General features: G+C 44.1%; 1 protein-coding gene across 5 annotated transcripts in view; it reads left to right on the top strand.

Annotated features, from left to right (window-relative positions):
* Window positions 1-26,020, top strand: part of DLC1 (DLC1 Rho GTPase activating protein) — a 268,763-nt gene that overhangs the window by 97,016 nt on the left and 145,727 nt on the right. For all 5 annotated transcript variants that reach the window (XM_082238018.1, XM_082238017.1, XM_082238014.1 and 2 more), the window contains one exon: window positions 9,322-9,355. In XM_082238018.1, coding sequence (XP_082094144.1) covers window positions 9,322-9,355 — 34 coding nt within the window. The remainder of the gene's footprint in view (window positions 1-9,321; window positions 9,356-26,020) is intronic.

The following is a 26,020-nucleotide window of genomic DNA, read 5'->3' as shown; positions in this document are numbered from 1 at the left end:
CAGGGTGGTGGGGGCTTGTCCCATTGGTGTTGGGGTGGTGGCGTTCACATTTCTTCTTCTGATAGGAAATGCTCTGCAGTGGGGGGGGGTCAAGGAGGGTCAGTTGCAGGGAGTGAGAAATGTCCCTATTTTCATCTGAGGAATGTTGTTGTTTTTATTAAAAAAAAGGTAAAGGACCCCTGGACTTTTAAGTCCAGTCAAAGGCAACTATGGGGTTGCGGCGCTCATCCCGCTTTCAGGCCGAGGGAGCTGGCGTTTGTCCACAGACAGCTTTCTGGGTCATGTGGCCAGCAGGACTAAACCATTTCTGGCACAATGGAACATCGTGATGGAAACCAGAGCGCACAGAAATGCTGTTTACCTTCCTGCCACAGTGGTACCTATTTATCTACTTGCGCTGGCATGCTTTCGAACTGCAAGGTTGGCAGGAGCTAGGACAGAGCAACGGGAGCTCACTCCGTCATGGGGATTCAAACCGACAACCTTCCGATCAGCAAGCCCAAGAGGCTCAGTGGTTTAGACCACAGTGCCACCTGCTCCCAGGAATGTTGGAAGGTATGGCAAAACCAACTATAGGAAGCAACTTACACCTGCTTAAGTTCTACCAGCTTGAGCTCTGCTGGTGTCGCTCCAGCTCAGCAGAGATGAGGGATTGACTCCAGCATAGCATTGAACCTTCCCAGACTAGCAGATCTGGAGTTTGAAGGGCAACTACTTCTTATGTACCTTTTTGTATTTCCTACACAAATGTATGCTTTGGCTGAATGGGTGACCAAGAGCACAGAATTATGCCATTCAAAACCCAGGCAGCAATTCCCCACCAGGACTGGGTGGAGTCCCTTTCCTGATCCTCACATCTGTATACTCCAAAAATCATGCGGCCCTTTTTGTGGTCTTGCTCTTTTCTTATTTCTACCGTATTCCTTTACAGGAACAATCCAAATCAGTCCTCTTAGCTTAACTTCTAGAGTCATCTGATCCACGCAGTGTTTTCCCCTAAACATTTCCATATTCTGTTGGAACTGTTAACTAGACAGATTTGTTGCCAACCTCCTGCATATTCTATCCGGAGTGCAAACCTTTCAGAGCAGCTTTTCGTGAACACATAGGCTCGGCAGCAAAGTAATATTGCTAAAAACTTGGGAAATTGTTCGGTTTTATCTGAATGGGATGCTACACACAAAACAGGTGCTGGTGATCTGACCATCCCCTTCACCACAAAAATAAGCAGTCATTGCTCATCCACATGAGGACTCATCCAAGGCTCCTGATGTAGGACTTTGATTGTTCTAGGGTTCTGCATAATATCAAAGCCTCGCCAAGTAGTGGAGGATTTGTCCCTTCAGATAGTCATTCCTCCAGCTCAAATGGTGATGGAAACTGGGGGCAGAACTAGCATGGCTGTCCCTGCACCCCACACCCCCATGTTACTTTCCCCAGTTACAGGAGGCCTGTAGTAGTTAAAGCTATGGTTTTCCCAGTAGTGATGTATGGAAGTGAGAGCTGGACCATAAAGAAGGCTGAACGCCGAAGAATTGATGCTTTTGAATTATGGTGCTGGAGGAGACTCTTGAGAGTCCCATGGACTGAAAGAAGATCAAACCTATCCATTCTGAAGGAAATCAGCCCTGAGTGCTCACTGGAAGGACAGATCCTGAAGCTGAGACTCCAATACTTTGGCCACCTCATGAGAAGAGAAGACTCCCTGGAAAAGACCCTGATGTTGGGAAAGATGGAGGGCACAAGGAGAAGGGGACGACAGAGGACGAGATGGTTGGACAGTGTTATTGAAGCTACCAACATGAGTTTGACCAAACTGTGGGAGGGAGTGGAAGACAGGAGTGCCTGGCTTGCTCTGGTCCATGGGGTCACGAGGAGTCGGACACAACTAAACAACAACAACATGATGGCATTATCCACTTAGGCAAACAGTTCTTCTTAAAGGGAAAGCATACTCAGCAAATGCTGGAGATCACAGTGGGGTAGAAGGGAGGACATGATCTCCAAGATGTGGTACCTAAGGCAATTAGGGATTTATGGGTTTTAAGCAACACTTTGAATTAGTGTGGCCAGGTGAAAAAGAGGACGGGGCTCCTGTAGCTGTAGTAGTTATGTGTAACAGCAGTTAAAGGTGCAAGAATCATAGAATTGTAGAGTTGAAAGGGACCCCAAGGGTCATCTAGTCCAACCCCCTCCAATGCAAGAATCTCAGCTAAAGTATCCATGGCAGATGGCCATCCAACCTCTGCTTAAAACCTCCAAGGAAAGAGGACCCATCACCTCCCAAAGGAGATTGTTCCACTGTCAAACAGCTCTTACTGTCAGAAACCTTTTCTGCATGTTTAGTCAGAATTTCCTTTCTCCTTTGAAGAACTCTGCCTTTTTTCCCATTTTTGTCTGGGTGCCCCACTTTGAATTGTGTTTGAAAGGGAATAGAGGATAGATATCTGGCTGTGTACAACATGCTTGTGAACCCCCAGTCCTTGGCAGATGCGGCAGTGTCTATATCTAGATATGTATATCTCAGTCTCTCCAGCAAGAATTCTGACCTCACCAGGCCAGCTTGAATTGCTGGGCTGAATTTGCTTGTATGTGAAAAGCAGCCAGCTAGTTGTTCACGCAGCAGCGCTAGATAAAATTTGTAGAAACGGAATTTGTCTAACTTGCAGTCCAGCCTTTTGTATTTCTTTCTTCCCGGAGAGAGCAGACTACCAAAACTAAGATCTGACATGTTTTCCTTAGAAAGGGACTGTCCTCTAGAGACCTAATGCTTTTCATCCATCAGCGAAGGTTCTGTTGGGGTTCATTTATGCAACAGCAGATCTTTTTCTCCTCTCAAGCTAAAAGTCATTAGTTTAGCTAATGTTTATCTTGCAAAACCTTTTACAATCACAAACGCATCAATAAAACCCCAAAATCTGGCAAATTTAAATGCTAGAAAATAAAAATCTACTTGTATCTTAAGGGCTGGTAATTAAAATCTCATGTTCCCTTCTTATTTCAGCAACTACAAATGTGATGTTCTCGTGAAATCTTTAAAGTTTATTGCAAAGCCTCAAGAGTACTTTACACATGGTTCAGACATGACTCTGGTGATTTGGACTATTTCTATTGCCTCATGAATGAATATCTGTCTTGAGACCCGAAATGGTTGTTTCATGTTATTAAAATATATTCATAATCCACAATGCCATTGATCTGCATCTGCTTCATATTTAATATTAGAACAGTTGAGGGGGCGGGGATGAGGGTGACTCATAGATAATATATGCTCCATGTTTCCTCCTTTATTAGATGGCTAGTCTAAAGCGCCCCCTATATGGTTCATTACTCCTACATGACTTATAGGGGACATAGCCTTCTATGCAGCTTGCATCTCTACATTTAAAGCAGTATTATACCATTTAATACAGCCATGGCTTCCCCAAAGGACCCTGGGAAGTGTAGTTTGTTAAGGGTGCTGTAACTTGCTGGGAGACCCCTGTTTCCCTCATAGAGCTTTAATTTTCCAAGTTCCCTAGGCACAGGGATTGGCTGCTAAATTGTAGCTTTGTGATATGAATAGGGGTATGACGCGGGTGGCGCTGTGGGTTAAACCACAAAGCCTAGGACTTGCCAATCAGAAGGTCAGCGGTTCGAATCTCCGTGATGGGGTGAGCTCCCGTTGCTCGGTCCCTGCTCCTGCCAACCTAGCAGTTCAAAAGCACACCAGTGCAAGTAGATAAATAGGTACTGCTGCAGCGGGAAGGTAAATGGCGTTTCCGTGTGCTCTGGTTTGCTAGAAGCCGCTGAGTCATGCTGGCCACATGACCCGGAAGCCATACGCTGGCTCCCTCAGCCAATAAAGCGAGATGAGCGCCGCAACCCCAGAGTCGGCCACGACTGGACCTAATGGTCAGGGGTCCCTTTACCTTTACCTTAGTGCTTTAAAAGTATAAAGTAGATGGGGCCTGAGTCAGACCATTGGTTCATCTAGCTCAGTATTGTCTACAGTGACTGCCAGAAGCTCACCAGGGTTTCAGACTTGGGTACTGCCCAACCCTTACCTGGAGATGGCGAGGATTGAACCTGCAGGCAATACAGATAATCTGCCAAGGAGCTATGCCTCTGGCCCCTCCCCAGTCCATCTTTGCTGCTTGATTCTGGCCAGCAATTACTTTTCTGACTTCCATATGCTGACTTTGTCTGTTCTTTGACAATGCAGACAAAGCTGCTGTAAGGAACACTAGACTACTGCAATTCAGTCAGCGTGGGCAACCTACTGGAATGTATTCAGCAACTACTGCATGTCCAAAATGTTGCAGCTGTGTTGCTGACATAGCTAACACCTAACTCCAGTTCTCAAGTAATTGTACTGGGTACCAGTAAGTTTCTTGGTCCAGTTCAAAGTGTTGTTTTTAACCTTTTGACCATAAATGCTCTGGTCTCTGGAGATCTCAAGGAATGCCTCTTCATGGAAATGGGTGGGTTGGGGGATCTCTAAAGAGAGGCAAACAATTAATCACAGAATTCTTTGTGGTGGGGGGAAGGTCTTGGCAATTAAAAGGTAAAGGTAAATGGACCCCTGACCATTACGTACAGTCATGACTGACTCTGGGGTTGCGGTACTCATCTCGCTTTCTTGGCCGAGGGAGCCGGTGTACAGCTTCCGGGTCATGTGGCCAGCATGACTAAGCTGCTTCTGGTGAACCAGAGCAGCGCCCAGAAACGCCGTTTACCTTCCCACCAGAGCGGTACCTATTTATCTGCTTGCACTTTGACGTGCTTTTGAACTGCTAGGTTGGCAGGAGCAGGGACCGAGCAACAGGAGCTCACCTCGTCGCGGGGATTCAAACCGCTGACCTTCTGATCGGCAAGTTCTAGGCTCTGTGGTTTAACCCACAGCGCCACCTGTGTCCCTTGTCTTGGCAATTACATCAACATAAATCTGATGTTGGAAGCTGCCCAAAGTTGCTGGAGAAACCCAGTCAGATTCAGATGGGTGGGTATACCGGTAAATACTACTACTACTACTACTACTACTACTACTACAGCAACAACAACAACCGGACGTCCCTATTTTCATTGAACAAGTGTTGGAGGGTATGCACAAACTCTCATGTCTAAGGACCACTGTTAAGGCTTTCTTAACAGCTCATTAGAGGCATTGCAGGTGGTAAACTCTGTGGTGTTTTGAGCTCTCGCAGGTGGCCTGAGCACTGAGGCTAAGAAAAAGCCTTCTGTTTTAGGAAGGCTTTTATGACTTAAATATTCCGTTTCAGCCAGTTGGGTTTTAAGCTTGGCTCTGCTTTATCATGCCTTTAGTTCTTGTTTTATGATCTTGTTTTTATCATTTTTATTGTCTGTACTTTGCTTCAGGGACCTCTTTGGCTGGGAAGCAGGTGAAACGATAGATAGGACTGCCTCAGCTGTGTGATGAATACTTTCTGGAGGAAGCAGAGCTTCTTAATAGCTGCATGGCAGGCAAAAATAAAATAAGATGCAGGTTTATCCCGCATGGTGATGATGCCATCTCAGAAAGGTTAGGCCTGCTCAGTTTCTATATGTCATATGCAATAATTCAAGGTGTGCACTGAAGGTGGCCAGCTGAACTGCATTTCCACAATAGAGTTGCCTATGGGGCCATCAGACTGGTGTTCCATTGAAGGTATGTTTAGGGTTCCTGACAACTGCAAAGTTGTTAAGCTTTTTTTGGAAACCTGACCCAAAATTAGTGATTTTAAGCTTTTTGGGCTGTTTCAGCTGCTTTTTCCATTGCCATACATCCAGCTTTCCCCTAACATTTTGCCGATTCAGCAAAATTCCCCCCGGCGCCATTTTTACACCTGGAAACCAGGGAGCCAAAATATTAGACTTGCATGGGGTGCAAGGTACGACTGTATTTCGTTAAATGGTCGGACGATTAATGAACTATTTTTTTATTATTTAAAAAATGGTTAACTACCCTAATAGTTACTGTGTGGTGTTAGCTAACTGGAACAGATATGAACAAATAAGAACGAGCGGTTTTAAATAGTGACGACATAATTAGTAATTCTGTTTTGAGTTTCAGTGTCACATGTGTGAAATAGAAAAGATCTAGAAGGAGATTCTTTTAAACAAAAGTGTATAATTTGATCATGTGGAAGTTATTAGTGCAGTTCTTTTGTTTCATCAGGAGTTTGGAATAATGCGAAGCTGCACTGGACCCATCTGGCTGAGCAGGAAAATCCCATTTAATTGCTCTTTTGCCAAAAATGTTAAATCACTTCCTGGGAATGCATTTAATTTAAAGCATATGGAAACTATCGAGGAAGGTCCATAGTGAATTCAAAGCTATGTTTTAGCTGCAAGCATTTTTCATAAGTTACAGTAAGGCGTGTTATCCTGCTGGGTTGATAGTATGTTAGCAACCCCTTCCCCACAAAAAAAGCCCTTAAGTTTTATGGGGCTTGGTTGCCTGAAAAAGTGATGGAATAATATGTTTTCACTCCTTATTGTGTTTTTAAGGGAAATAATACTTATCCAATAGTTTGGTTGATATTCTTAGTTCTTAAGGAAAGTCCATATGGGCCAGAGAAGGGAGTAACATGTTGTCATTTCAACAAATGTTTGAATAGTTGATCTTTTTGACATTTCATTTGCTTTGTCTAAATGACGCAATATACTATCTTATTTTCTGTGTTTCATGCTCAGACCTTCTGACCTCGACTGGTTCAATAAATTGGTTTATTGACTGGAAATGTCAAGGTCAAATTTGGCGGTTTTTGCGAAATAGCAGGGGAATTTCAAAGGAACAACAACAAAAAAAGTTTTCATAAGATGTACGGTGGGAGGCCTACATGCCCCTGAGGGCAAAATTAGACTGTACCCGAGACATGTGGTAGCTACTGAAAATTGCAGCCCAGTGCCTGCTCTTCTGTGCACTGTAATGTGTGACACAAATATTGTGCTCTCCGCTTAATTGATAAGCCAGTGAAGAGGCAAATGAAGAAAAACCAGAGTTGTTGTGGCTGCATTTTGTCTCATGGGGCACCTGTAGCCCGCCAGACATTTCTGGACTACAACCCTCATTAACTCTAACCATTAACCATGCTGCCCGGGGTTTCCTATTCCTGCTTTAAATGCATAGGCAGAGTGTTATATACTGAAGTTCTCACCCTGGGCCAGCAGGGGGATAATGTAGATAGTTATGCAAATGAAGGATCAAAAGTGACATTCAGTGATTGGATAGTTTTAGAAAGTTGCTACAGTAACGTTGTACTGGAGCTCTATAAAAGCAGGCTGACTGAGCCCTTCAGCTCAGTTCTGTTCTGGCCTCTGAATAAACAAGAGCTGTTTGAAGAATCGCTGTGTTGTCTGATATGTTCACCCACAACTTAACACATAGTATCTGGGTGATGATCTGTCACCCAAAGGAGTCTGAATGACATGCAGAAGTGTTTTAGAGTTTTGCTCAGTTTACAATGTGTCTTGTTATATAATGGGAAAATTTAAATGGATTAGCAGCCCCAGAGACTGTGATCTTTTGCCCATAAAGTAAAATATTTAGGTTCCCTACCTCACACTGCTGTGGTGTGGGGCAGAGATCTGCAACATCCGCACAAGTAATCCATTCAGCTTTCTGTGTCCCAATGTGCTAGCCCCACCTTTGTCAAATATAGTGGGTGGGACTATATTAGTCCCAAAACTATAAATACATCACCAGGAGGTGTGTGGTTTTTTTAATCTCCCCCATTCTTCCTTCAATCTCAGAGCAATATAGAAACTGTTCCGCTTCAGAGGTTAAAATGCAGCAGGTATCTTCCAGCAATTCTATATTTTCTTTTACCTACTTATGTACTTACATCCCTCACAAACTGGGAGCAACTCCCATTTTAAAACAATGAAACAATAAAATATAAAATATCAGTAAAACACTAAAGCAGAGACTCAAAGAAGTAAATGGCAGCAACTTACTGGTAAATGCAGATGGAACTGAAAAAGGCTGAGTATATTTTAAACAATTAAGTTTTTGCCTGATGCTGAAGGAATTAAAGACATGGCACCAGGTGTCTGGAAAGTTCCACAAGTGGGGTGCCACCACAGAAAAGGCTCTTTCCCCTGTCACTTCTTGCCTTGCTTCAAGAGGTTCTAGATTTGTAATCTATCCTGCTTCACTTTAGGAACTGATTTGTTAACCTACCTCGATTCATTTGTCTATGGCAGGACTGGAGTACCCTGTGGGAGACCAACAACTCTCCATTTGCCATGCTAACCGGGGAGTTGGGAGTCCAAAAATATTTAGAGGGCCATAAATTCGCCTTCCATTGTTTATATGGGCTATTGAGTAGGAAGTTCCTGGAATCAGCTTCTGTTGTGTGTCAGTTTTAGAGTATGCTCAAAATAGTATAGCTTTGAGCTAAATTACTATGGTTTCCATACTTTTTTATGTTGTAATACAAAGAAAGAATTTAAGACTGCAGTCCTGCATCCACTTACCTAGAAGTAAGTCCTACAGGAAACAGTGGGACTTACATTCAAGTAAGCATACATATCACAGACATTGGCCAATGTGAATTCGTGAATGTCATGTTTTGGGGCAGCTGAGGACATGGGAGCAAAATCTGGTAATGACTCACTGGAGAGAAACTATGGGAGAGAGAGAGATCTGCTCTTCTTCAGATGCTAATCCACTTATTGGGAGAGAAGAAGCATCTACGCCATTATAAATCACTGTTATCTAGCACAGCTGTATATATATTTTCTTGGGCTGCCACATGCAGAACAATGGTGCCCCATCATGTGCAATATTTTAGCTTCGTTAGCAGACACATCTGCGCAGGAGGGCTTTGAGAAAGAGAAAATAAAGCTTTTTAAAGGGTTTCTTTGCACATTGGTTTGTTTGCTTGTGTGCTCTTATGAGATGTCTGGGGGGGATGGGGGCAAACCATCGCTCTGTGGTAGAGCACACGTTTCGCAATCACAAAGTCTCAGGTTCAGGCCTTGGCAGATCCAGCTGGGAAAAGATCAGGTATCAAGTGAAGTGAAAGGTCTCTGCCTGAGACCCTGGAGAGCTTCTGCCAGGCTAGATGGATGAACAGGGAGCTGCAGGCAGACAAATAAGCAGGCGAAGGTATTGTTATAGATTGGGGGGAGGGGGGACCCAAATGAACTAATGAACATGCGTGGGTGGTGAGCAGAGACTGCCTCATGATGTCACTCCTAACCAGCAACTGTGTTCATTTTATCTCATATGGATGTCTGAAAGAATACTGAGAGGCAGAGATGCATGTGTGATCTTTCATCTCCATTTTTTTAATTTTGCTTTTAGAAATGTAACATCTTTTCCTTCCTTTGCAGGCCATGCCAATTTTTACAGAAAAGGAGAAGGCCGGTGAGTGAATGACGGGTCCCCCCCCCCCGTTGGTTTTTGTTTTCTTTTGGTCTCTGCCCCTAACTTAATTTTTGTACAACGTTGGTTTGCATATTGTCCTGAAAAGAGCTGAGCTGAAATTTCAGCAGGTGGTGCAAAACAAGAAACCCAAGAAATAATATTGTACAACTGCAGGGTGTTCATCAACAGCACTGTTATTCCCATGCCAGGGGGTAAAAGTAGCGTCTGATTGTAGCAAAGATTTGTGAAAAGTTCACAACATGAACGGTTTTGTTAAACTGGTATGATAAGAGGCAATATGGTTGCTGCAAAAAAATTATATACTAGGATCTTGCTTTCTTATTGGTCAGTCTTTGATATTATTTGGTTGGCTGGTGGCTTAGTACTTCAGTGCTTTTGCCTGATGTGGCAGGCGAGGGGGAATTAGCGGTGAAAAAGATTGGCACACACTTTCAGAAGGCTGGATGGCAACTGTTTGTGATCAGGGTCTATTCTCCACAATGTTGTATGCAATATTTTAGACCCTAAATTTAGAGGCTCTTTGTGGTCAGAGGGCAGGACCCCAAGCTTTTCCTATTCCATCTCTTTCCCTCTTTGTTCATTGAGCGTTCATCCTGATTTGTTTGCACAAAATGTGTGGATAAGCTAGATGATGTTGACTGTTTCTTCTGATTTGTTTGTGGGAAGTTATATGACGTTTGTTGCCTCAAGCAATTGTTGTCTAATGCATTTTCCCAACACTTTCCTTCTTGCAAAAAGTCTGATTTTATGAAGAAAAGCAAGCTTGTTGTACATGAGTACTAAATCGGCTTTACTTGCAGTGAATCTGCTGGTATGTGATTGAATCCCTTTGGAAACAGTAACATTCTGAAAGTGCCCAGTCTGTGGATAACGTAGGATAACAGTAGCTCATGTCTGTTTTGACTCGTTTTGTTGGTTACTACATTGTTCATTGTATCTACAAGGCTAGACGATTCTGTAAGATGTTGCCGTTTTTTTTCATAAAAGGATATTTTGGTAACCTTGTTTACCACAATAGCAGTTCCCTGCCTTTCCTTGCAAAGATCTTGGAGCAGCGTACATTTTATTATTAACTGGAGCTGGGTGACATCTAGTAGATAGAGACTTCCACAAGACCACCCAATGAGCTTCATGGCTGACCATGGATTCAAACTTAAGCTCCCCAACCCAAGTCCATCTGCTGCCCTACACGGGTTCTCAGTAGACACCAGCATCTTGAACTAGTAATTTTCTGTGACACCTTTGATCTGCAAGTAGAAAAATACAGAGGCAATTAAAAGGGATCCTTAGCTGTTGGAAGCTTCTTCTAGTCTCTGATTGCAGCATCAGGCACTGTATGATCCTCACGATGCCACCAGATGGTGAGAGGAACTGAAGACTATAAAGTGACTGAGTGATGACAAGATGGGTCAAGCCGCAGTGTGTGAGCTCTCAGCAGGAAGGCCTTTTAAAAGTCACTGCCGACATGCTCCTCTGTCAGTAAACAAGATGCTTTTTAAAAAAACTGCCTGGTGAGCCAGAATGCTTTAAACTTTGATCTAAGTGGAACTCTCGTAAGAAAGCATTAAAGGCTGCAATAGCTTTTACAAAAGTATTTTGATTAAATTCCCTGTCCTTTTTCCTTCTTCCAGTCGATTTTGGCTTGTAAGGTTGGTAAGAATCACAAGCGTTCTGCATCCACAGTATTTTCAGATATCGCCAAAAGAGCTGATTTATTCTTTAAAGAAGTTATCTTCTTTAAGCAGGCACGGAAAATGCAAGGGATTCTGCTAAATAAATAAAAAATGCCTTTTCTCTCAGAAGGAGCTAAGCACAAATGTACACATCTTCATAAAGAGACAGAAAATTAAGACGTCAGTCAGCCTCGGTTCTTCCTCAGTTGCTTTTACCCCAGCCCAGAGTACAGATGTGGAACAACTAGGGCAAATAGCCAGGCATATTTATTGGATATAGTGTAGTTGTATTGCTCTGGCTTGTGATAAGTGCTTTTGGCTAGCTGTAGTATATTTTTAAATGTTGTTTTTTGTAATTTTAGAATTGATTATGATGGTGATATTTTAATGTTTATGTGCTACCTTGAAAAGACTTGGCCCACAAAGGCAGTCTAGCAATTAAATCAGACTTCCTCTTTGAAGAAGTCTTTGATCAACATGCACATGTTCAATATGGAGCCACATAACAACAACAGCAGTGCATGAGGGGGCAGAACAGTGGTGCCCTCCCAACAGTGATGGCACTTCATTCACCGGTGCAGAGATAAAGTGACACAGCATTAGCCCCATACCACATGCCACTGCAGCATTACATCTGTGTGGAGCCAGGAGGCACAGTGCTGTTCCCCCTCCATATGCTACATCTCCATGCATAGCGCTAATATCTACAAAAAGCTTCAATAATAATAATAATAATAATAATAATAATAATAATAATAATTTATTATTTATACCCCGCCCATCTGGCTGGGCCTCCCTAGCCACTCTGGGCGGCTTCCATAGAAACCAAAAATACAGTAAAATATCACACGTTAAAAATTTCCCTGAACAGGGCTGCCTTGGAGCAGCCATGGAGGGGGCTTTCCCAGTCAATGGACTACAAATGTATAAGCAATGCAATCACACTTAGTTATTTTTAAGAGCACTTCAGATCTTGCATGTCTGCAAGAGACCCAAAACATATACAGTAAAACCTCTGCGAATGTCCGCCTTCTCTAGCACCCATTCCGGTGAACGTCCATGGCAAACCCGGAAGTACCGGAACGGGCTACTTCTGGGTTTGCCGCCCGCACATGCGCAGAAGCACTAAATCACACTTCATGCATGCGCAGAAGCGCAAACTGCTCCATGAGCATGCGCAGACGCAGCACTTTGCCCTGCATCCTTTTGAACTAGCGGCCAGGGCTCCGGAACAGATCCCAGCTGCAAAATGAGGTACGACTGTATGCATTTCCTTGCCAAAAAGAAGAAGAAGATCCTTTCCCACTTCTCCTAGTTTTCGATACTGTTACCGGCCACCCCAATCTCTGCTGAGCAGTAACGAGATTCTAGGGGTCTTGGCCCTTAACCAGGGTTTGTGTTCCCTGGGAATGAGGCACAGTGGAGACCAGTGGTGTAACATGGGTTGTCAGTGCCCGGAGTGGGGAAATGGTTGCGCCCTCCTGGTGGACTGGGCAGCTGGGGTGGGCCACACCAGAGGGGTGCTTCCAAGCCCACACGGAGGGTGAACGGAGCCTGCCTCCATCCACCTGCCCACTAAACCATCCTGCCTGTCTCTGCGCCTCAGCTGCCTGTCGTGGGGGCATCTGATTGCACCCCCTCAAAATGTGTACCCCAGGGCCCCACGCTGTGCCTCTGGTGGAGACTGTCACGTCTCTATGAAGTATTCTACCCCCTTACTAAATTTAGGGTTATTGGGAGTCTTCCCCGCTCCCCATGAATGCATAACTCCGCTATTATGTGAACTGACTTCCATTGGTTTTGGCTTTCAGCTATGAGGTGATCAACCTGCTAGCCTGACCAGCACTTCTCTGTCAAATGAGCATTTTCAACCTTTCCAGCTTGTCACTCTGCAAAAAGCAGTCCCAGCATTGCTTCCTGGACTGCATGGGTGACTGCCAAACGCCAATAAATTTTAATGGACATATTATTGCATTTGGTTGCTCCATTGGCATTTATGGGCTGGGAGAAAGCGTGATGACGACCATAGTTCCCAGTTAACAGTTCATGTTAGGGAGCGTGTCAGCCTTCCTGTCTTTTTTAAGGAAGAGGAGAAAGTTTTAAGGGTTCTGTCTTTCAGTGAATTCCTTGCTGCTGCTGCTGCTGCTGCTGCTGCTGCTGCTGCTGCTGCTGCTGCTTTTTTTAAGCCTGTTGGTGAAACCAATAAATGCCCCTCCAGTTTAATACAGTGTCTGTTAGGCAAAAAAACACACTGCATGAGCATTCCATGTCAACAATCCAGATATGCTTTGATTGAAAAGATTAGCTCGCTTGCTCTCCCCTCCCTTATCTCGTCTTCCTTCTGTGAGTCTGATCCATGGAGGGGGCTTTCCCAGTGAGCCAGCATGAGCTGTCAAGTTGGGTTGACGGCCCTGAAGTCATAGGCAGGTTTGCTGCGTCTCTGTGACTTCCTGCTTCGTAAAGAAAGTGGACAGAGGGACCTAGAGGGCTTGGCTTCGGCTGAAGGAGAGTGGCAGATGAGGAGGACAGTGGCAAACAGGCTCTGCAGCAGCACCTTGGCTGGCATGGGCAGGCCAGAGGGCACTGGGCAGGGGCACCAACTTGAACAAAATATTGTGGGGGCCCAGGTAAGCCCCACGCCACATAATTGATCATATGATGCAGTGCGCACACACCATTTGAATGGGAATGCCCATCAACTTTGCGGGGGACCGACCCCCTTTATTATGGTGGCCAAAGCCCCCATGGCCCTAGGAGTTGGCTCCTATGCAACTGGGATTACAGCTGGCCAATGTAGCCACAGTTAAGTATGGAAGGGCAGTGTGTTTCACAATGGAAGTAATGCAGACAACAGGGGGGTCCCTCCCCATAGGACCCTTAACATTACTTAGATGCATCACTGTCAAAAAGGCATCAAGCACTTCTTTCTCAGATTTGGGCTGCCATGGCAGCAACCACAGAAACATCATCACCCATCCTGTTATGTGTCTGTGCAGAGGACTAGGATCAGGGAGTCCTGGACTGAAGCTTATTTGAAGGTTTTAGGCCAGGGGTGGCTAACCTGTGATAGCCCTCCAGCTGTGATGGACAACCAAATCCATGAGCTCTGACCATTGGTCATGTTGGCTGCGGCTGATGGGATTTGCAGTCCCACAACACCAGCTAGGCCACAGATTCCCACCCATGCTCAGAGCAAGTCATAGTTAAATCACTGTATGCTATTAGGAGGATAAAATGTGGCAGACCCGGATATGCTGCCCTGAGGTCTTCACAGAAAAAGTGAGGTGCAGATGTGTTAGATAAACAATGGGCAGTCCCTAGAAGAATCCACTATTTGGGAGAGAGGCAAAATGCTTTTAGCTGAGCAATGCTCTTCTCAAATCATTGACAAAGTACTGTCTTTGATGTGTGGTTAAAATCTTGTTTGTTTGCCCACTACATTGAAAAGGCTGTGAATATAGGTTATGAATAGAAATGCAAGCATTCTGTTGGCCTTTTGGTGAGATGGTTTGCATTTATTTATTTATTTATTTATTTGTTTATTTATTTATTTATTTATTTATTTATTTAACAGGCTTATATACGACGTAGGTCTCATCCACACCACACCTTTAAAGTACACCCCCAAAAAAAAGAAAAGAAAAAGAGTAATTCCTGGGAGCTGTAATTCACCCCTCACAAAGTCACAGTTCTCAGCAGCATTGACAAACCACAGTTCTCAGGATTCTTTGGGGGAAGCCATTTGTTTTAAAGTGTGTTTTTACATGTTGGTGTGGCTATATGACCCTTCTCTGCCTAATTGCTTCCCATGATCATTAGGAGGGGCTTTTCAGCAAAACAGGGCAAGCAAGTGTAACATTTGTTTTAATACATAAATCAGCATATGACCTGTGCTACTGACTCTGTTTGGGAAGGTACCCGTCATAACTGCATTGCCAAATCAAGTTGAGAGGTGGGGCTTCTCCTTCTCTACCATCAGTTATGCTGTCCTCCTTTTTCATGCACCCTGAGTTCTCCCAGGAGTCTAACAAGGTTTGTTCAATGCAAGGAAGGCAATAATTGCTACCAGGAGAACTACCTTTGATGTACCATGCTGTCTTGTCTTTGAAGCTTTCTGCCTGAGTGCTGTACACAGAACAGAAGCCGGCTTGTGTTCTACATTCATGCACGCTCATTACTGAGAATTGTGCCTGGTGGTCATTGTTGGCCTGGGAATATTCTCAGCTACGTTTCTCCATCAAATCCAGATGGTCCTCTAGGGCATCTCTGTGTGTTCAGAATGTTTTCATCCTCTGCTTGCTTGGAAGAAGGAAGCCTATGTCCTTCTTGTCATTCAGTGCTAAAGCAATAATCAGGACAAGAAGAATGCAGTTCTGTATTGCCCAGAGCCCAGATTTGGAAATACTGTTTGCCAAATTTCTTCTCCCCTGACTAGAAATATGAATATGCTTCCTTGTCCAAAGCAGTGATGAAACTAGCTAGCACTAGGTAAACTGAAAATATGTACATGCCCTCAGGTTCAGCATGGTGTTGGGGAATGTTTTGGGAATACACATATGAACGACAAATCCTTCTTTGGTTGACGCAGGACCTGGTTTAAGTTAAAGATGGCATGTAGGCTCATGTTGTGACAATTGCAATGGATGCCTACCCATAGCTGCAGTACTGCCAGCCACAGCTCAGTCTCAAAGGACGTCCATTGCCTGTGAGAAATTCCCGGTTTGGCCTCTGGCAAAGGGCTGGGGAAAGACTCCTGTGTGAGATGCTGGAGAGCTCTGCCAGTCAATGAAGACTATAGATGGACAACCTGTAGTCCTTGACCTAATTTCATGCAGGTGGCAGGGAGAGAAGAAATGGTAAAGGGGTTAGCAGAGAGCGAGAGAGAGAGATAAAGGATGTCAAGCTCACCTTTGGCCCCGCACACTTGTGGCATGTGGCATGCAAGTGATTACATCAATGGAAGGCAACCCTCAAAAGAAAATAATGATTCCCAATCCCAGGTGTAGTCAACACTGAACTAGAGGGACCAGCAGTTTGACTCATCCGAAAGCAGCTTCATATGTCAATAACTGTTGCTGGCGTCAGTCTGTCTCAGGAAACAATGGAGTGCTCTTCCAGGTGCTACACTGGCAGCACTGAAGTGACCTCCCTGGGGTGCAAGCCTGGGCAGTGTGTATGGAGATCTGGGCTGGCCAGACAACAAGACCCCTCTCTTGGCCTTGCTGAAGTGGTCCAAAGGAAAGCAGAGCATCAGCTTGGTTGCAGGAGTTGCCAGAAGGAGGCATACATGGCGCCATCCAACTGTCTTAGGGACTCCCCTCTGGATCTGTGAAAGGTTTACTCCTTAGCCTTTTTCTTCTCGAAGATATCCCTCAAGGCAGCAGTGGTTTCAGCTGTCCTTCTCCTAGATGGGCTACCTTCCCAGGCTGCCAAGTCCCATCTGCCCCTCACTTTCCTCTACAGCATGTACAGAAACCGTCTTCTTGATTGCTGGACCCACTATTGGTCTTGTCCACTCTGGAGCTTGTCTTCACATGCAGAGGAAGTCCCTAACTCACCAAGTGTTTGAGACTTATCGGCTACCCTCACCTGGTTTAGCCGTCCAGCCAAAGCCATTCCCAGGGTGTGACCACTGTCACATGCTAACAGCTTCTAGGAGCTACAGCTGAGAGCTGAGTGCAGGGTGGGCACCAAAGGTGGTCAACTACTTCCAAAGGAGGTACACACCAGAGGTACTACCCTTCCCATAACATCCCATGCACCCCATATGCCAGTAAGTATTCTCAGAAAAGGAGTGTTGGGGGCATGGATCTTATAAGACTGAGAAGAGGCCCTGCAAAAAGTCTAGAAGCATCCAAGGTGCACACCTCCCCATGTTTCACCTAGTGTGAAATATTCATGTATTGCAAGAACCTTCTCACAGCATCCTTTGGATTTCCCTCCCTCCTAAAAGTTTTCTCAACTCCCTGGGTTTGTGCTCTTTTCAGTATTGCCTAGTTTCATGAGTGAATGCTTGCCGGTACAAGATTTCCCCCTGAAATATCTGTTTGGCAGAATTGTCTCTTTCACTTACTTGGTGGTTTTTTTATTCTGAGTAGTAAATGTCAATGGGAACTCCTAGCTGAGAATTGGAGCAATTGGAGTGTGTCAAAGATGCCAGAAAAGTATGCATTTGGCAGCTGAGACTGGAGCACTGGAAAGGTGGATAACTTTTCCAAAAAATGGCATGTCAATCAAATTGGAAGGAAATAATATTGGATTCTAATGAACTCCAGATGAGCCCAGCAATCAGAGAGGGGTGGAAATTCAGTTCAGAACTTACCTAATTCGCACTTTCTGAAACAATATGAGAATCGAAACTCAGCTATCTTTCTGAATTTGCACTTCTCGAAATTTGCAATGCAATTCTGTAGCCAAGTAATGTATATAAAAATGCATGTACTAGTGTAAAGTGTGCCTTAAAATGCATATTTTAGTGAAGATAACACATTTTGCATTACAGAAAATTGCTTTGCAAAAATGTACATATAAAGCAACATTGCATACAAAATGTGACTACTAGCAGAAATTCACACAAAAATATTGTGGGCCTCTGCTCTTGTAACATAACTTTCTTGTTTTCCTCCTCCATCCTTCCCCACACACCCAGAATCTTCTCCCAATGCTCTTGGGCAAATTTGGGGGTGGGGGTTGAATCCAGGGGAGTAGCAGAAAGAGATGTCCCATTGCATTGTCAGAAGTCTGCTATGCTGGTGCAAGGGCAGCGTTGCATATAGGCTCATAGATCATAATACTCAGAGCTTCCTGCCTTAAGTGCTGTTGTTATTTACAGATCCCTTTAGATGAGGGGTGGGGGACTTTTCTTCTGTTGACGGCCATATTGCATCAGAGGCAATCTGTTGGGTGAAGTGTGATGGTAGTAAGCAAAGCCAGAAGTGGGATCTGTGACATTAATATATGAGAGTGCTGGAGGTGAAATAGTTAAACAAGTTACCCAATCAGAACCCAGGGGGTGGAGTCAGAGGGACTATAAAACCAGCTCTGGGAGGGGTGAAGGGAGAGTTGTGTGGTGGTTGGTGTGGGAGTGAATTGGGATAGAGTCTGTGGGTAGGTCAAGTTAGTGTAGCGAAATAAGCTGAGTAAGGAACAGTTAGGCGCTAGGAAGACAAGTACCATATTTTTCGCCCCATAGGGCGCACCTAGTTTTTTTGGGGGGGGGAATAAAGACAAAAAAATTCCCCCCAAGGTGCAAGGCTGGGGCGGGGGAAGCCCGAGCTTCCCCCAACCCCAGCCCCCAGAACAGGCTGCTCTCCACAAGCCACGGGAGCATTCCCACGGCTTGTGCAGAGCTACCCAAAGCCCCGGCGCGACTGCTCAGCACGCCGGGACTTCGGGATAAGAGGCAGCGCTGTCCTTCCATTGCACCATTCCTTTTTTGTTTTGTCCCCCGTTCTCGCCACCACCGCCTTTTGCCTTCCTTGCCCTTGCTTTGGAGTCAGAGTTGGTTGATATAGCCACCCAGCCCATGGATCCACTTTGTGGGGTGGAGAAGAACACTAAGCAGTGTATTCGCTGTGAAAAAAGTTGCTAAATGGGGTAGATTTCCTCTGTACTCTACAGTATTATTTCTAATGAGGCAATGAATACCACACAAAAGAAATCACAGGGCTGAGATGGCAGGCTTGTTTTCATAAAGCGAGCTGGAATCTAAAACCTGAACAGAGTCAATTACACTTAGATAGATTAAAAGTCTGCGAGAGTATTTTTACTTTATTTTTATTTATTTTTTTGGTCAAAGCTAAATGTTACTGTTTAAGTAAGCCAAGCTAGCTCTCTTGATCCCAGGAAAGAATTCCACATCTGGAAAATCTTTACTGCATCTGTGTTGGGTTTGAATGCTTTTTGTTGCTTTCTCCACCAGTTCCCATGACTCCCTTACCTCTGTCCTGTTTTCTTAACAGGAAAACATTTTGTTGCCCAAGTACACTCTAGTGCAACTAAAAATAGCATGATCATTTCATTTCCTGGGATTCTGTTACTTATCCTCCTTACCGATGTTTAAATCTAATTAGAGAGATACAACTTCCCCCCTTTCCTTTCCAGAAATAGGAGAGACATCCTTTTGAGATTCATCAGTGCAATATGATGCAGATCATATTAATATAGGCAGTTACCTTCAAGGTAGGGTTTTTTGTGTTGTTATTTTTTGGAGATATTTACAATCATAATTTTAACAACTGATGATGATCTATCTTTAGGCAGGGATTCCTGTAATATGATAAAGAATACTACTGTGAATAATTAAAGTAGTCCCATATAAGTTACCGTAAGTCACTACATTTGTGGTGAAGAGACGTGCATGACATATCACCTGTAGTTTCCCAATATTAAGATAGAAATAATTTGCTAAGATGTTTATTTCCTTTTGAAAGGTAAAAAACAAAAACAAATCTTTATTCTCCAACACAGATAATGATAAGCACATTCATACCACGCATTTAAAGCACATAGATTGCCCCCAAATAATTATGGAAATTGTAGTTTGCCCCTCACAGAGCTATAATTCCCAGCATTTTTCACAAACTACAGTTTGGCAGAAGATGCATGTTTTAAATGAACATTGAATATATGGTGTGGGTGTTACCATTGTTCTGTAAATAAGTGCATCTTGTTCACCTTTGTGGTGGCAAAGGTTTTAGCTATGCATGTGGTTGACTATACACACACACACACACACACACACACACACACACACAATAACTGTCTGTGTGTTTGTGTGTAAAATCCTACTTCTTTTGTGCCTTTCCGCTTTCTGGAAACAATGATTTTGTTATGACATACTAGTATGGGCTGAACAATAGCGTACTCATTCAAAATAGAGACTGAAATGGATACACAGCATAGCAAAGACTTGACTAGAACCAAAGAGGATTTAGACAAAATGGGAACAGCCTAGGGACATTGTGGAGCTGCGCTTCTACAATGCTCACTGGATAAAAACCACACACTGGGAAAGGTGTCCACAGATGTGGTTATCTAAAGCTGCAAGAAACACAAATGTCCTATCCCAGAATAATTCCTTAAAAGATTCTATCAGGCTCCTCTGAAACCAATCCAGACAAACATTTTGTTTTTGTTTAGCCTCATTGTCTAAGCAAAGAATCGCTTCTGTTGTTCCAAGGTCTCCTTTTACCAAAAATGGACAATGATTAGTGTTATGCTAGAGCGGTCCAGGTGGTGGCTTCACCTGGGTTCTCCTGTACATCCTCTAGCTATTTTTCCTTCTATTATGCATTCAGTGGAGGAAAAGGAAACAAAACACTGCACCAAAACACCAGCTGAACCAGTCATCTGCTCAGCACTTTCGAACATTTACAAAAAAAATGCAGCCAAAGATTGTGTATGTGGCTCTATTTCAATATTGGGCTTCGCCTTGGCAACTGGAGAAATATTAATGCAGCCTGCAAAACAATCCTGGTTCCTGATCAATGCAAAGGTGTAATAATTGTTGTAAGGAATACACCAGAGTATGCACCATGAAGATAACTGGATAATCCAACTGGTGTTGGAAAGACCAAGTGTTGGTACTGACCTTTAAAGTCCTAAATGGTCTCGGTCCTGTATACATGAAGGAGTGTCTCCACCCCCATCATTCAGCCTGGACACTGAGATCCAGCACCAAGGGCCTTCTGGTGGTTCTCTCATTGCAAGAAGTGAGGAACCAGGAACCAGGCAGAGGGCCTTCTCGGTAGTGGCACCCGCCCTGTGGAGCGCCCTCCCATCAGATGTCAAGGAAATAAGCAGCTATCCCATTTTTAAAAGACATCTGAAGGCACCCCTGTTTAGGGAAGTTTAAAATTTTTAATGCTGTATTGTTTTTAACACTCGGTCGAGAGAGAGAGAGAGAGAGAGAATTTGTCTATATACCTGAGTGGTTGTGGGGGTTTTTACAGCAACCTAGCAGGATACATAGAGAGTATTTATCCCCAATAAATATTATTTACCCTCACTTTATAGTTGAGAGATTAAGGCTTGCCTGAGGCCCCTATGATAAAGATGAGATTTGCTCTTGGGTCTCCCTGGTTCAAGGCACAGTCTCTTAGCCACTGTGTTGCACCAGCTAAATGGAATATGTCAACAGATTTCAACTATTATAAAGGCTGCTATAAAGAAAATGGGAAACAGTTTCCCTCAGAGACATATGGTTTAGAATGCTGGAGTATAGATATATCTAACATCATTTTTCAAATAAGATTTGACCATAACTGATGGACAGAGGAATAAGTTGCTCTAGGAAGATAGTAGCATCTCTTGCGCTTTAATCTAGATCTGCATCTCTGTGGCCGTTGACCTCTGTCATCCCTTCCAGCCTGATGATTTATGTCTCTAGAGCCTAACCATCTGATAAGGTTTAGACAAGGGATGAGTTGCTTCAGCCTATCTGAAATGTATCTTAATTTCTCTGCTAGCCAATCTTGTTTGCTCCCTCCTGTCAGCCGCCACCCCTCTCCACACCAAATTTCATTGTTTCTCTCAACATATGGAGTATCTGTTTACACCAGGCTTGTGTAAATTCTTCCAGGCAAACTCTACGTACTATATACGTCTTCCTTGCAAAGCTGCTCGATTGCCTGGATCCAGTGTTAGAAAGTGAGATATGAAAGCTAGGAGCTAAATGACACCTTAAACCTAGGTTATGGTTGCAACAATGGAATGTCTAGGCGCACTTTTTTATAACAAGAATACAAAGCTGAAAATGAATGAACAGCAGCTAAAATATTGTGTTTATTTTTCACATGGTCTAGTCCTTCCCCTGACCACCCCCCTAATATTCTTAAGAAGGTCTCTTCTCCAGTCTTCAGAGAGTAGCTGGAAGTGGGGATGCAGAAAAAGGTCCTCCTTTCCTTCCACTCTGCAGTTTTAGCTGAAATCTTAGGCTCAGAGCTTAGAAACTGCTTGCACTAATGAAATTCCTTGTTGCAAAATGTGCCTGGAACAATGGGAGTTTCGAACACTGCCTGGATCGTGCAGATGCTTTTCAGGTCCATGTCCACCTCGCTTCAGTAGTTAGGCACCCATGAGTGGTTTCCAGAGCGTTCTGTAGGCCACAACACACAGTCACTGGACGTGTGCTTTAATATACCAATTGCGGTGGGCTCATGGCATTGTGGTCAGTGCCTGTCTTTCTCAGAGTACTGTTTTTATGCGACTCTGCCACAGGGTAACCTTAAGCGGCTTGGGATTGCAATACCTCAAGGGCTGCCTCTCCCCTTATAAACCAACCCAGACTCTGCAGTCATCATCTGAGATTCTTCATTCTGTGCCCTCTCCCTGAGGTCCAGAGGGCGGCAACACAAGAACGGGGCCTTTTCTGCAGTGGCTCCCTGTGTGTGGAATGCTCTCCCCAGGGAGGCTTGCCTGGTGCCTTAATTATATATCTTTCTATATATTCTTTCTACCATTTTCACATGCTTTTGAATTATGGTGCTAGAGGAGACTCTTGAGAGTCCCATGGACTGCAAGAAAATCAAACCTATCCATTCTGAAGGAAATCAGCCCTGAGTGCTCACTGGAAGGACAGATCCTGAAGCTGAGGCTCCAATACGTTGGCCACCTCATGAGAAGAGAAGACTCCCTGGAAAAGACCCTGATGTTGGGAAAGATGGAGGGCCCAAGGAGAAGGGGACGACAGAAGACAAGATGGTTGGACAGTGTTCTCGAAGCTACCAGCATGAGTTTGACCAAACTGCGGTAGGCAGTGGAAGACAGGAGCGCCTGGCGTGTTCTGGTCCATGGGGTCACTAAGAGTCGGACACTACTAAACGACTAAACAACATCAACCATTTTCACATTTTGCTCCTTACATTTCTCATATCCTGTTTATTGGCCTGTTTTCTCTTTCTACTATACAACTCTTCTTTAAGCAGGTTCATGTCTTTGCATACACACCATGCATTTAAGGCACATTTCCCCCAAAGAATGCTGGGTATCATAGTTTGCTGGTCACAGAGCTGCAGTTCCCAGCACCCTTAAACTACGTTTCCCAGGATTCTCAGCGGGGGGGGGGCATGCCTTAAATGTGTTTTAAATGTATTGTATGTATGCAGCCTAAGTTTCTCAGCCAGGTAATATTTCATTTGTCAGCCCTCTCTCCCCCTTCCACCATTCAGTTTGGATTTATTTCTATTTTCTTTCACCTCATTTTTCCTATCCTTTGCATCACCTTAAGTAATCTAATTCTGTGCATTGGTTTTCTTTTTCTTTTTTGGAGGCAGGGTAGTCTTCAAAATGCTTGTAGACGCTTATCATTCCTCCTCTGCCTCAACTCCATTAGCTGTCATTTGGCTAAGCTGGGCATATTTTGCTGGGTTAATGCTCCCTAGTAAATCAAACCTTTCAGCTTTTAAATCATTTATGCTGCTCTTATCTGAATTCCTTCTAACTTGTTGACATCTTTGTGGTATTGAAGAGCCTGAAAGCGCACAGTGAAATCTAGGTGTGGCTTCATTTATGCTCAGGGTGCCCAGCCACATTTTTCCCCCTTCAGGCGGAATGCTCAGTATTTTCGCTGCAGCTATTTCATCCTGCCATAAGAGTGGGCACCGCGGGAATGGGGCTCTCGGAATCCACAAAATAAAAACTGGTGTATGTCACAAAGGATAGATATAGCATGCATACAAGGGATATATAAGCATACATATACACTGGTACCTCGGGTTACAGACGCTTCAGGTTACAGACTCCGCTAACCCAGAAATAGTACCTCAGGTTAAGAACTTTGCTTCAGGATGAGAACAGAAATCATGCTCTGGTGGCGTGGCGGCAGCGGGAGGCCCCATTAGCTAAAGTGGTACCTCAGGTTAACTACAGTTTCAGGTTAAGAACAGACCTCCAGAACGAATTAAGTTATTAACCTGAGGTACCACTGTACTTGCCTTGCAGGGTGTGTTCAGGAGAAGAAAAGGCTAAGGAGTAAAGCGTACGGAAATCTGAGGTGGAGTCCGTAAGACAGTTGGGTGGGGCCTTGAATGCCTCCTTCCAGCAAATCCAGCAGCCAAGCTGGTGCACAACCTTTGCTCTGCTTTCCCTTGGGCCACATCAGTGAGGCCAGGAGGGGGATCTTCTCATCTGGGCAGCCCACGACCTCCAGCCACACTGCTCAGGGAGGTCACTTTGATGCTACAAACAAAGTGGTTTGACTTTGTCCCCTGAGGCACAACCCACTGTCTCCCAAGGCAAATGGATGCTAAATTCTAACCATGCAGCTTTGCTTCCCTTTGGGAGGAGGTCAATGGGGGATTAGTTGCCTATTGCCGTGTTTGCATTTATTTACAAACATACAAGTTCAGCGTAGGTGGGGACACAGTTTAAGCACCCTCAAAAGGAAGCCAAAGACCACTCTTCTCTTCTCTCTTCTTGAGGGAGTCAGCCAGCACCCTAAGATCCTTCCAGAGCTCAAACCTGGCTCTTTGTCTCTCATCATCTCATTCAAATTGCAGTTTGTCCTTTATTTCCGTACATATACACCTATAAACACCTTGCTACCTCCCCCTGGGGGAATCCAGATGAGTAATCTCAGCCACCACCTAGATTTATTGCCCATTTTAGCTCTCATGCAGACGCATTGTTTGAATTTTACAAGCTGTAAACACTCTTTGGTCAAATCTAAGAGGATGCTCAGGTTTTGCTTCAGGGTAATCCACACCGATAGACCTACCTGCAAAAATCTAATGGAATACATATGATTAAAATAGCACCCCTCTCACACTTCTGCTTTTATTTAAATTGGGTGTTGCACACATCGTACCAGGGAGCTCTGGTCTTCTCTAGCCAACTGCTCTGGAGCAGGATCATCTCAGATATTATACCTCTGTTTCCCAAATACAGTGGGCAGAACTATGTTGTTGTTGTTGTTGTTTAGTTGTTTAGTCATGTCCGACTCTTCGTGACCCCATGGACCAGAGCATGCCAGGCACTCCTGTCTTCCACTGCCTCCCACAGTTTGGTCAAACTCATGCTGGTAGCTTTGACAACACTGTCCAACCATCTCGTCCTTTGTTGTCCCCTTCTCCTTGTGCCCTCCATCTTTCCCAACATCAGGGTCTTTTCCAGGGAGTCTTCTCTTCTCATGAGGTGGCCAAAGTATTGGAGCCTCAGCTTCAGGATCTGTCCTTCCAGTGAGCACTCAGGGCTGATTTCCTTAAGAATGGATAGCTTTGATCTTCTTGCAGTCCATGGGACTCTCAAGAGTCTCCTCCAGCACCACAATTCAAAAGCATCAATTCTTCAGCGATCAGCCTTCTTTATGGTTCAGTTCTCACTTCCAAACATCGCTACTGGGAAAACTATATAGCAGAACTATACAGGCTGAAATATATTCCTAGCAGTAGACAGAAAACACTTAAGCAATAAAGCTGGAGACTCTGGGTCATCCTTCCTACAGAGTCAATCTGGCACTCGCACCAATGCACTTGCACAACCCCAATATTGTCCCTCCCAGTATGTAGCAGAAACAACAATTGCTGTTGGACAATTGTGCAGCTCTGACCCACCAGATAAGCCAGTCATGGATCTGGTTCTACGGTTTCCTGACTCCCATGAGCATCAACAAAGGGACTCACGGTGCTTGTGCTAAACTATAGAACTGAAATGAAGAATGCTTAGAGTAACAAGGAGTGGATTTTTTTATGTGTGAACTCTTTTCTGATCACCCAAAAAATATTCCTGTGCCTGGAGTTTTTTAATTCTAAGTCTCTGTCATTTCCACTAGCCCATGGATGGTGCATCAGTCACACAAGTGGGATAATAATAATAATAATAATAATAATAATAATAATAATAATAATTTATTATTATTATTATTATTATTATTATTATTATTATTATTATTATTATTATTTTATCATGGAATAGGACATTCATATTTTCATCTGAGAAATGTTGGAAGGTGTGAATATGTAGGTGAGCTGCT

The sequence above is a fragment of the Podarcis vaucheri genome (genome assembly GCF_965113315.1).
Source record: "Podarcis vaucheri genome assembly, chromosome: 9".
Lineage (NCBI taxonomy): Eukaryota > Metazoa > Chordata > Lepidosauria > Squamata > Lacertidae > Podarcis > Podarcis vaucheri.
This window is presented reverse-complemented; position numbering and strand designations above follow the sequence as displayed.